The sequence below is a fragment of the Blennius ocellaris genome (genome assembly GCF_963422515.1).
Source record: "Blennius ocellaris genome assembly, chromosome: 15".
NCBI lineage: Eukaryota > Metazoa > Chordata > Actinopteri > Blenniiformes > Blenniidae > Blennius > Blennius ocellaris.
In genome coordinates this window covers 20,434,727-20,447,060 of record NC_137664.1, presented here as the reverse complement: position 1 = coordinate 20,447,060, position 12,334 = coordinate 20,434,727, and the positions used below count along the sequence as shown (strand labels likewise).

The 12,334-nt window shown below is 39.7% G+C and overlaps 1 protein-coding gene across 1 annotated transcript; it reads right to left on the bottom strand.

The window, feature by feature from the left end:
* Positions 1-1,279: 1,279 nt before the first annotated feature.
* Positions 1,280-11,961, bottom strand: LOC308140473 (collagen alpha-1(II) chain-like; the record flags this gene model as incomplete). The annotated part of the gene is made up of 7 exons (XM_080510288.1): positions 1,280-2,988; positions 3,591-3,773; positions 5,484-5,564; positions 8,534-8,643; positions 10,597-10,762; positions 11,740-11,793; positions 11,947-11,961. 7 exons carry the CDS (start codon positions 11,959-11,961, stop codon positions 2,839-2,841), a joined length of 759 nt encoding a protein of 252 aa, XP_080366414.1. The 3' UTR covers positions 1,280-2,838.
* Positions 11,962-12,334: the final 373 nt, after the last annotated feature.

Here is a 12,334-nt window from a genome sequence, read left to right as displayed (position 1 = left end):
ACTACCTACTATCGGAGTTGTCGGATGTTAATCTCAATAAAAATTCAACATTCTTAGGTGATGTTTGTTCCTCATACATTCAACATAACTGATGAAAACTGCTGTCTGTCACATCTGGAGAGGATTAGTATCTGATACAAGACATCCAGGTCTTTAATAAAGGACTGATGCAAAGCTGCACTCATTTATAACACTCATCTCAATCATATTCCTCCCAGAAAGTACTCGATATCAGTACTTAAAGACTTGTCCATCTGTCAGAAGGCTCTGGGAGGTTCTTGGCATTGAGCCTTTGTGGCACAGCATGATTTACAGTGCAGCTGCTTAAGGTTCTCAAGCCAATCACAATCTAATCGTTTTGCAAGAGAAACAATCAAAGAAGGCAAATTGGGCTATAAGTGACCAAAGATTGAGAAAAAAAAATATGCAGCAGTCTTTCTCAAAGCCTGGGTTGCAGCTTCAAATAGTCTGCTTCTCTCTAGCTGTACAAAAATGTACAAAAAAAATAAAAAATTACAGAATCCTTAAATAAAATCACATTATTTATATAAAAGACTTTAACTGCAGTTGTGATTGTATTGTTCAAAGGTGAGCCCAACTTGAAAATAGTTTTGGCATTCTGTATATCTTTGGATTACACTTTAATTGTGATAAATATTCCTGGACAATAAGTGTTGTGTATAATATATTGCATTTATACTATATCTGGACTGGAGCAAGCTTGTTTGGCTTGCATGTGTATGGTGTGTGGGACTTAAAGTGGCTTCTTGTGTGTATTTAGATTTGTGTATATCCACATATATGTATTGTATTGACATGCCTATTTGTATCGAGCAGGTACACGTTGTGTGTATATTAAACATGTTATATAAAGTTTATGCTTCCTGTATTTTGAACTCGTTTGTATTTCCAAATAAAAAAACAAAAACAAAAAACAAGCTGCTCCTTTTCCAGTTTTCATCAGAGAATAATCATTATTGCGCTTTATGATTGATCTGCCTTGTCATATGAGCCATATGTCAATATTCTCACATCGTCAGGTACACTATTTACTCGTGTATACGTGGTACTTCCATGACGGCTATACACTAAATGAGTCTGATGTGTCTAAATTACCGATGAAGATTGTCCTGTACGAGGAAACTACCGCTTATTTTGGGGCTGTCGTACAGTTGGTAATACTTACACTGCGATGATGAAAAAGATGAAGCACCATTAGCCAACACTTGGTTAAAAGTAGGTTTTTAATTCAGCTGACACAATTCTTTGAACAACCTGATGGAGGGATCACACGAGACAGATGTCCAGCATGTCGTTTCATATCTTTCAAAAGCCACAATTTGTACAAAACAAGTGAAGTACCAATGATCGGTCTCAGCCAGCTAAGGCAATCATACCAAAATGATATCAAAACTCCAAATACAAAAAGAAAACATTGTAGATTAAACACACGGTGGGGGGAGAATCGCAGACTGGAGCCAAGACACAAACTCATCTGGCTGACCTGTTGTGCTGCACTAGAAAACTAAAGACGTTCAGCTGCTGCCGCTGTTGTTGGTTGAGCTTGTAGATCACACTCTCACTACAATACTCCCTGAGATCTTACTTATCTTTATCCTCCTCGTACGCAATACATTGCTCACTGCTGACCAGCTCCAAGATACAAAGTTACAAATACTGTCCAGCAGCAGCGAGGTGGGCTGCTTCTTCACTGGCTTCACACATCTCAACAGCTTTTCTGCAAAGCTCCTGTAGTTGAGTATTAACAGGTACAGCAGTTCAACCAGGATCACACTTTATTTGTGGTGAAAAGGTTGAATACACTGTAAAATACAGGACACACAAGAGTGTTTCCACTACTTTAGCATTGCTGAAGTGAATCTCAAATGAATATTTTACAAAAATTGTCTATTATATTGGTACTGAACAGGGTTTGATTTGCTCCCAACAGCTATGACCAATAATATCTTGCATTATGGAAGAATTGAAGTCGTTCAGCATTCAACCAACCGTTACTTCCTGGTATGAGGCACAGCATTGTGGGAGAGATGGAGGCACTAGGTGATTGCAATGTGTTTCAAGCTCTGCGAGAAAACATTGAAAAAAAACCCCCAAAAAACGGTAAATGATAATCAATGAGTATTTCTTTCTGCCAGTTGAACAATGGATGGACTGAATATTGTAGTTTGTGGTCATGAATGAAGTAGCTTATTTAGCGTCTGTGTGAATAATAATGAAGTGTGATACCTGAGACATTATAAAATGCTTTGTATTTTAGCAAAACAAGGGAAGTTGGTCTTGTTGACAATAGACAGCATCAAGTATGAGGAAGCACGACCTCTTTAGGTCAGTTTCAGGATGACATTAATTCAAACAGAACTTGATCAGCACCTTAAGTCATCAAAGTGAATCATTTAGATTACAGTACTATGGAGGGGTAAGAAGTGGCCTGGAAACGCAAGAGAATCACAGAAGCCGTGTTCAGGGGAAGAACACATTGTTAAGGTGTGGAAGGAGAATCCAACATTTATATACACAACAAGGAGACTACAGGAGAATTCCTAATTACACAACAATCAAACATTCCAAAAAATGTATATAAACGATAAAAAATACATTTTAAATTATTTAATACAAGATCAAAGTCTTTGTAAACAAAAGTGACGTCTCCTGGTTCCATCTAAAATTCATTCATACGGAGTCACTCGACTGGGGCGCACCAAATCCCCCTCGAAAAACAAGACAAAAGAGATGAAGATTTGAGGAGTTGGAGAAGTTCTTGCCGTCTTCTCTGAAACAGAGGCTTCAGTCCTGAAGCGCCGGAGCTTCCTTCCACCTCTAGCTGAAACACGCGGGTCCGATAGTGAGGCCGAAGCGGTGTGTGAAGTTTCCTCCTCCCATCAGAGCCACGTCTCTCAGCGGGAGCAGCTGTAGGTCCTCGAACTCCATGACAGACTCCCGAGGACTGGAAAGCATCTCCTCTCCAGGCTGACGCACAAGAAAGGTTCATTAGTCTACATTTCAATGGGAGAAAACGCTGCTTGAATCAAAATGGAGTCTATTTTAGCTTCTGATATACATTTTTATATTTACATTAAGGCGACCTCTCCGTTTCCTGATGGCATTCACCCATTTAACTTTTGAATTATCTGGTCAACATGTTTGTCATTTCTTTTCTTTTTTCCTTTCAAATGATTAAATTCTGGTACAGAATTAAATTTTTATATAGAGTACATACATATATACCATTGACATTCATGAGAAGCAACCAAAATACAAAATAAGCATCAACAAAGGTGTCTGAATATTTAATGCAGTTCATCCAATGAAAACTGGTTGATTATGTTGGTTTCTAGACTAGTTTGACATGTTTTCAGATTTTTGTTGTTCTTATTTCTTGTTGCACAAATCCCATTCAAAACACATTTGGTTTCAACTATTTGGAACAACATTCAGCTCCTTTGTCTTTCAGTAAATCCCGAAATCTTAAGATTCTTCTCGCACTATTGTTTTTGTTTAGAAATACGTCTTCAAGCGTATTAAAGAAGATCAGAAACAAGTGAAAAGAAGTGAGAAATATTCCTGCGCACCACGCAGTCCCTGAGCGCTCCGAGGTAACTCTGCCTCCTGGTGTCGGTGAGGAACTTGACGTCTCTCTCCGTCTGGCCCAGCCTGTGACCCGGATGACACGAGTACGTCACCTTCTGAACGGCAGCGGTGCTGTGCAACCTCAGGAAGCGCATCTGCACCACGTTAGCACCAGGGTAGGAGAACTGAGGAGAGGCAAACACATTCACCGACAAAGGTTTGTGACAATGGAGCGACTTTAGAAAGAGCAGAGAAAAAAAAAACTAGACCAGATGCTGTTTAAAAGTGTTGCTACACTAGAATCTTCTGCTGTGACGTGTTTCTGTATTTGAGTTATTCTACTTTAGTTTAAGTCATTGATGTCCAAACCATTTTAGTCCAGGGGTCCCAATTTGATCTTGAATGGGCTCGACTGGTGAAATAGAGCCATAATGACTTTTAAATTCAAACTTTAAAGTTTTTCGTATACATCATGAAACCAAACAATTACTACAGAAAATGTCTACAATCTCAATACAAAACCAAAATTATTGTAATCTTGTGGCGCAAAATACAGTGGAATGTCCGAAAAACGTCTCCTATAGCTGTTGCATTATGTGTCTTTTTAAAAACTCTCCCTGACAGCATGACTCTGAGGCCAGTTTGATAGCAACCAGGTTGCTATCAACCAGCTTTTTTGACAGCATCACTAATATCTCAGCTCAGGTCTCACTGTTGTGTTGTGTCTGCTAATCTAAGGAAATTTGTTTAAAAACTTCAATGTTTTATTTGAAATTTTCACAATTTGAAAACAGCTTGATGGTTTGGACAGTTTGGAGCCACTTGCAGGCCAGTTTTGGTCCTCAGACCTTATGTTTGACACTCCTGATAAAACGCTTTTTTTTAATTCAGTATTTGTTAATCTTGTTTCATTAATTTTTTTATTTAGGCTTTGGTTAGGCAGGAGAGCCACACTGAGCTTAATAATCTCTTTTACAAGTATGTCCTGGAGAACTGGCGGGGCCAAGGGTCTTGCTCAAGGATCCCCATTGCATGTTTTTTTTTTAAAGAAACAGCTTAAAAAAACATTATAACTGACATTCAATCTGTATTTGTTTTCTTTTTCAAAGATGAGTCAAAAACATTACTTAAATTTACAGATTTGTTTCTTTTTGACTCACATAATTGCCAACTAATTATGATTATTGGACACAATTAATCGGAATAAATCTACTGGCATATTTGCAATGACACAATGAAGTGAATCAAGAATTGGGATCCATCGATACCGATACCAGCATCTTGTCCAATACTGTACCTACTCGTACTGAAGCTCGTCCTTTAAAAATGTAGTATCGGTACATCCCTAATAAAAATTAATATGAAAGCTGATCTCAGGTATATGTTTAAAACAATTATGTGACTTTTTTGTGTTTTGAGTGTCTCAGGGATCAGAGGTAAAAATCATTGACATGACTGTCAAATGTAGACCTGCTCACATGTTACTCATCTAAATCAGTGCTTGGGCATCATACAACTGCTGTTTGGAACCTAAAGAACCAAAAATGGAATCTGGACTTTATTACATTTGTGTGCATCATTCGAGTAGTAACTTTACAATATGTGTATTTAGCTATTTATAGGGGGAAGGGAGTCGCTGACTGAAGTAGCCCACGATGGACAACAATTAATTTTTTACATTACATCCAAGTTCCATGGTCACCCAATGTTCTCTGCCAGTGTCATTGGAGAGCTATTTCAGTGTTTGAGTAGAAGTATTGTGATGTAATATGAGACTGCAAACAGTAAATGCAGATATCAAAACTAATTCTTACCTAATTGAAGCCTCTCGATAAACTAATAAAGATATTACTCTGTCCATATCAGAAAGCAGAACTTAAGCACTATTTCCTCACCTGAAATCCCTGATCCTGCCTGCTGAGCCACTGAAACACTCCGTCCTCTGAAGACTCTTCCATCCAAGCCTTCATGGGCAGCTGCCAGGACAGAAAAAAAAAAAAAAATGAAGGCCCATATTTGCAAATAAATGCAGGTTGTGCCCTCATACAAGCCACATACAAAGGTCAATGATGTTCACTCAGTGGGTAATGAGCCCTGTATCAGCTTGCTATTCAAGCATGAACAACAAGCAAAGTAAAAAGTCTCATCGCTTCATGTGACTGGAAACCAATTCGCAGTATTATCAGGTTGACTGAGCCCATGGTTTGAATGGGATTAGCTGTTTGAGTGGAAGAGGTGAGAGCAGGGTACATGTTTCAAGTTTTTCTAGTCAGCAAAGGGCACAGAAAAGGACATTGATTATGTGAATCAGAGCATCCAATGGCATTTGGATTAATATATTGTCTACAACATGTGTAGATTGACTCCTTTCCAATGGGAGAAGCTTATTTTTAACATCGAGCTTGGTCAGTTCGTGTTGCTTTTAGTAAAGGCTTATAAATGTGTTTTGTGGTCCTCAGCAGAAAGAACCTCAAAAGAGCTGCTTTTTTTGTTTTTTTTGTTAATATCTACGGGGCAATATCTCGTACTAACAAAAAAGACATGTGGAAAATGTCCAAAAGAGGTTGACATTTAAATCAGAATTTGAGGCCCTATTTATATTTCAAGAGAAAGCTTATAATTTTAGCATTTTCATTTCAGAAAGGTTTTACATTTAGAAATGTTCATAAAAAATTTTTTAAACTGACACTAAAGAAACACAGAAAACAATGTGGTTTTCATGTTGGACCACTAATGGGAGCTCAAAAAGTTGCATTTTCAGTTGTCGTGTTAATGGACATCCAAACCACAATGACAATGTTGTGTTTTTAATTGAAAACATAGTGTCAACGAGGCCTGAAAGTGAAACAGAAGACCTTTCAAGAAAAAATTATTCTTTAAACACAAGGACCAAAAATTAATTTGGGCTTAAAGTCCAAATCTAAAACACATTCAAATTTCGATACATTTGAAACAGCGGTTAATGCAAAGAAAACCTCAAAACATCGAACAGCTGAAGGACTTTTGGAGGAAAGCGAGCTTCAGAAACGTGGATAATTGTGCAAAACGCTCACAGGGTGCCTTTTTACATAGAACCTTACATTTCAGCTTGATTATTAAAATTTATATCGATAATCAAACAAACAGAAGGGCATGGATTCAACTTTGGGTTCCACTTGTGCTCTCTCTGTTCTCAGTTTACGCGTTTTCCCTGTACATACAGTACTTTTCTCCAGTTCTCTGGTTTCCTCCCACAGTCTAAAAAATGCATCTAAAGATAATTGTTAAATTGTTCATTGGTGTGATATGCAAGTGTGTCTGATTTGTGTTCGACTTGTCTGACACGCCTCACAAACACCCTATGATCATCTCACCCATAAACTTGACCCGCATGTAGTTTGTATAGATCGCTATAGGAGAAGACAGGTGGACACATTTGTCTGCTAATGTTTGTTCTTCCCTCCATTGATCTGCCAAACAGCTGTGAATAAGTGTTTGTAAGCGTGTCTTGACCATATGTGCTCTCTGTTATTCAGATTTTATTGCTGACAACACAACAAATTGCCCATCATGGACAATAAAGTTGACCTTCTGAACAGGAGCTATAGCAGGATACACCTTGAACAGATTGCCATCACTGTGGCAACACAAAGACTCTCAGCAACTCAAACTCAGACACATTTAAGTGTAATTTAGTTCTGAATTAACTTAAAATTAATGTCTTTTAATTGTGGGAGCAAGCGGAGCACCTGAAGGGAACCTGCAGGGAGAGAAGTGAAGCATAAAAACTCTGAACTACTACCCTGGGCAATGACGTGACTATAAAATCAACTGGAGGAGCTTGTTAGTGGGTTTCATTTGTTTGTGTTTTTTTTGTTTTTACAGTGGAATGGTAAAGCATCTTCTGAATTCCTTTTTTTTTTTTTAATGGTATAAACCGCATGCAACAAAGAGGCATTTGTATAAAGCTTTGTCCATAATGTCCATCAGGTGTAAACCAAGTTCACCCATTGATCCAAATGTAGATAAGTTAAGGCCTTGTTTGCACAATAACTTTTCAAGTGGAAACGCATTGTTTATATAGAAAATTTTGAGTTTACACAGCAACGCTTTAAACGCTGAAAACGAAGTACTGGAAGTTATGCCACTGGAGACCGCCATTATTTATTATTGTCCATCTCATGGTGCATGTGTACAAGAACTATTTACTACGGTCGTGCACGTGCACACAAGCTGCGTTTTCAAAAAGTTGCATTTCCCCAGTAGTCATGGAGACACAGTTGGACTATTGTCTACAAGTTGTGTCTTCAGTCATTGCCATGGAGATGCAGTCGGAGAGTTAAAAAAAAAAATGCATTTCTCTCCTACTTCCACAAAGATAGATGCGGAGCCGTTGTCAAAACAATGCGATCTCAGTGGTTTGACTTTTCGCTTGAAAACGTGGTGCAAATGGGCCTGAGGTTGTAGCACCTTTCAGTTGTGGACAAACACTATTGGTTCAAATGATTACAATATTGGGTTGATTCCCAACTTGGACTGAAAATGTATCTCACAACAATCATTTCGGTAAATCAACATTTTATACAATCTAAGGAGCTATCTATTTTTACGCGCGTTCCTATCTTGAAGACATGCTGAAGGGCACAATATGTCACGTTCTGTCATGACTCTACATTTGGTAGCGAGCCACTCCAACTCACCGCGTTCGTGTGCAGACACTGCAACGCATCATTGACTTGACACCGGAAGAAAAAAAATGTAAATCTCCTGAGAGGTGACAGGCTGGATGACAGGTTCAAGATCAAGACCACACAGCTGCGTTCACGGCAGACATGTGGGGCGAATTACAATTCGCCCCATTGAAATTCATGCCCGACCTACAACATGGCTGCGTCAGGTTAGCCGGGGCGCCATTGATCCAGAGGAGTAATTTCCCATGAGCCTGTCACTGGCGAGGTCTTTATACCTGTGAGTCCTGAGGATGAAGGCAGGTCTGCACCGCTGTGGGAGCGAAGCTGCAGTAGGCCAGCACGGCATCGGCCGAGCTGCCCTGGTTGGGGTCAATGTAATACATTCCTGTGGGAAGAAAGAAAAAAAAGGAAAAGGTCAGTGAGAGCCGAGCGGATCAAAGTATCATACTTCAAACTGACAGCAGGACCTGCAGACTGCAAGAAACACAGCTATGGCAAAGTTCTGGGAAGAAATATTACTTTCAACAATATATCCTTTTCACCATATCGTCAAGTTCTTATTTCCAAAGATTTGAACTTATATTAGTACGTAAAGAAAAATGCTACAAAATCGTTCAAACACTAAAAAAACAATTGCTGTTTTTCAAAGCCAGTGTTTATCTTTGTGATGTATGACGGCGCTTAAAACGCAAACGGTCCAGTTTTAGTGGAGGCTGTAACTCGGATACATTTTGACACATGACACTAGCTCTCGGGGAATGTTCAGCGAGCGGCACTAAAATGACCACGGCGCCCCGGAGACAGTGCCGGAATTAAAAGCTATCAGTTAGGTTTACTGTGCCTAAAGAGGCACAATAAACCACCTGACCCAAACATGTCAGGAGGATCTTTCCACTCTATTTTACCAATGATAGAGGAAAGTGAGGGGCGATATGTGAAATGTCAAAAAAATAAATCCTCTGCATAACAAAGATAGTCATTGAAACATAACGGAAGTACTTTGATTTCTTGTGTATTTTGGAAGCTCTGAAGCTCACATTTGTTTTACTATCTTCAAAAAGTATATAGTTCTAGTAATCACTAGGAGTGATTGCGAGATTCTGTAGAAGTCACCCTGTACCGTCGTCTTGGCCAGTCATTACAGCGCATGCCCTTCCTGCCACAAGCAAGATTCAAACCAGAGTCCCTTTCACTCAAGCTAAACATCTTAACTCCATGTAGAAATACAAAAAAATGGAAGCAATAAATGATTAGGTGCCTAAGGAGAAGACTCAGTAATACTTCAATTTGCATTTATAATATATGAGAAAAGAAGTTCCATTTATTGACTGTTCAACGGTCTAAACCAAAATGAATCATTTAATGAATGCTTTTGAGTTATGAAATATTGGTGACAAAATATTTAAGTGTATATACGAGGGAAGCACCAATACTGATACCAGGATTGGAGTATTGGATCACTGCACAGAGTGTTTTACGTGACGTCATCCGTCAGCAGCAGGTTGACAACAGAGGACAAGTGATGTCAGCGGTTTGGAGATTCTTTAATATTAATGACAATGACTAAAGTCAGACAGAATGTAAGTTATGTTCTGTCAAAATATCAAGAGGCGAAAGATCACCAGATAAATCAGGATTAATGGGATTTTGCTCACACACCAGCGATGCTACACATGATTAAAATATGACTGATAAAGGACCAAGCTTGCCCACTGTCTAATTTATACTCCGCAAGCAAATGATACCCGGAAGCTATGTCGCGAACCACCAAAGCATAGTCTTGGTGCTGACGCGACCCTCACCTCCAACGGCCCTTTGTCTATAGGTTTGGCACGACACAGAATGCAGCGAGGGTAAGAACGCAGAACATGACACCTGCGATGGTTCTGCACTACGACGCCAAATGATGGGAGTGTATGTTAGCAGCAACGCGGAGACTGGTTTTTTTGTATTTGGTATTGATACTTGGCATCGGCAAGTCAGTACTCCAACTTGTGCTCGTCTTTATAAAAACATCCCTAGTTTATAACGTTACCATTTTTAATGACACTCAAGTACAAGTGTTGAACATTTTTGTAAAGGACTCGTATATCTACATAGACGTGGTCAAATGTACTTACATTGTCCTCTAACACAACACTCAATGTGGTAAATATCAATCTACATTATTTAGTATTTATTTCATGTTCATGCATGTCTGTATTTCAGCAATTATCACAGATTGTATCAAAGAAAAAAGTGACATGAAAGGTCCAGTGCTGCAGCTATTTCAATCATTTCCAACAAATGCAGCCTGTCAGTGTATTGAAACTGTGAGTAGTGAGTTAGTGGGACTGACCACTGCTGTATTCAGGGTGACACAGCCAGAGCTCCAGACACGTCGTAGCAGGACGCTCCTTGCTGCCATCGGGAGGATCCAACAGCAGCCGGAGCTCCTGCTGCAAAGAGTCCAGGACCGTCTGGATCAGGGGGTAGTTGGGCTTGTCCGATACATAAATTAGGTCCTGGACATGGGAAGAGAATCATTTCAACACAAGCATTCAATGGAATGGTTTACCATTACTATATGTTCACAGAGCTTAGCTGGGTAAAGAGTTAAAAAGTACTTGCCTTCAGTTGAGTCAGTGTCAAGTTCAATGATGGTCCTGGAGGACCTGGAATCCCAGGTGGACCCTAAAACACAGAGGTGATACTATAAGGCCATCAATACAAGGTGAGTGTGTCCACATCCACTTCAACATTTTATCAGATCATAGCCAATGGACATAAGCGGCACATCGGGTTACTTCCTACAGTCGGACCTTTGCATGAATGTCTGACGTCGGTTTACTGAATGTCGTGATGTGAACTCGTACACATGCCGGTGTTTTGAGAAAGACAGCATTAGCAAAGTATTCTATGCCACAAAACACAAAAAAATGACCCATGCTCTTCTCTTCCTGATTATAATTTGAACCAAGGGAATGTTTTTTTTGAAAAGAAGCACCATAAGCGTAATTACGCTAGTGAATTACATTTTTGATACTTCCGGGTGAAGCTGCTTGTTGGATTCTGTGCACACACGTCACAAACGGCAAATGTTACTGTGCAAAACATTATGGGATTGATCCACTGAACTGGATCGGGTCACATCTTATAAACCAGCACAACATTCAGATTTCTTTATTCAGTGTTCATGTAAATGGAACAATCTGATCCTAGAATAGGAAAGAATTCAATCAGACTGACAACAAAGTGACCATGTAAACGCAGCTACTGACTGAATATCAACATAAAGTTTGCAATATAGCCATCCATCCATCCATACATACATACACCCTTCACATTCACAACGAGGGAAAATTTAGGCTCAGTAATAAACCTCGCATGCATGTTTTTTGGTCTGTAGAAGGAAGCACACACAGAGAGAACATGCAAACACCACACAGAAAGGCCCGGTCAGTGTTTGAACCATTCAGATGGAAATTTGCCGCAAACTTACTGGAAGCCCCCTCCGTCCGGGCAGCCCGGGAAGACCTGCGTAGCCTTTTAAACCCTGCGGGGAAAATGACGCACGGTAACCACAACATATCATTCACCATCGTTCATGCTGTTAGCTACCACATATGTGGAAATGGAAATCTATGCTTCCTCAGGAGGCCATTTCATTCCAACGTTAACTTCCAAGAGTGACAGCTTCCTGTGTAACCAGCATAGAAGTCATAATCAGCACAGTTGGCTTCAGGTAGTTTCAGGATGTGAGTGGGAGCTGAAGAGTGTTTTATATGTGGGGACAGCAACGCTTGAGTTGATGATATCATACCTTTAATCCAAACAAACCCTGCAACAGAGGAAACAGCAGAGGAAGAGGGCATTAGTCTGATTTTACACTATGAGGTGCATTTATCAACAAAGAGCTACCAAACGCTTTTATCTGCTGCATTAAGAACCTGTCGCCCATGCAGTCACAGATTTTAAAACCCACAGTCACTGGATTGTTCTCTGCTGAAGACACCGTGGGCTTAACATAGACATAATAAACTGTGTAGCGCTGGATAATTTGACAGTCGAGCAGCTGAAGGAAAAAGCAGCTGGCT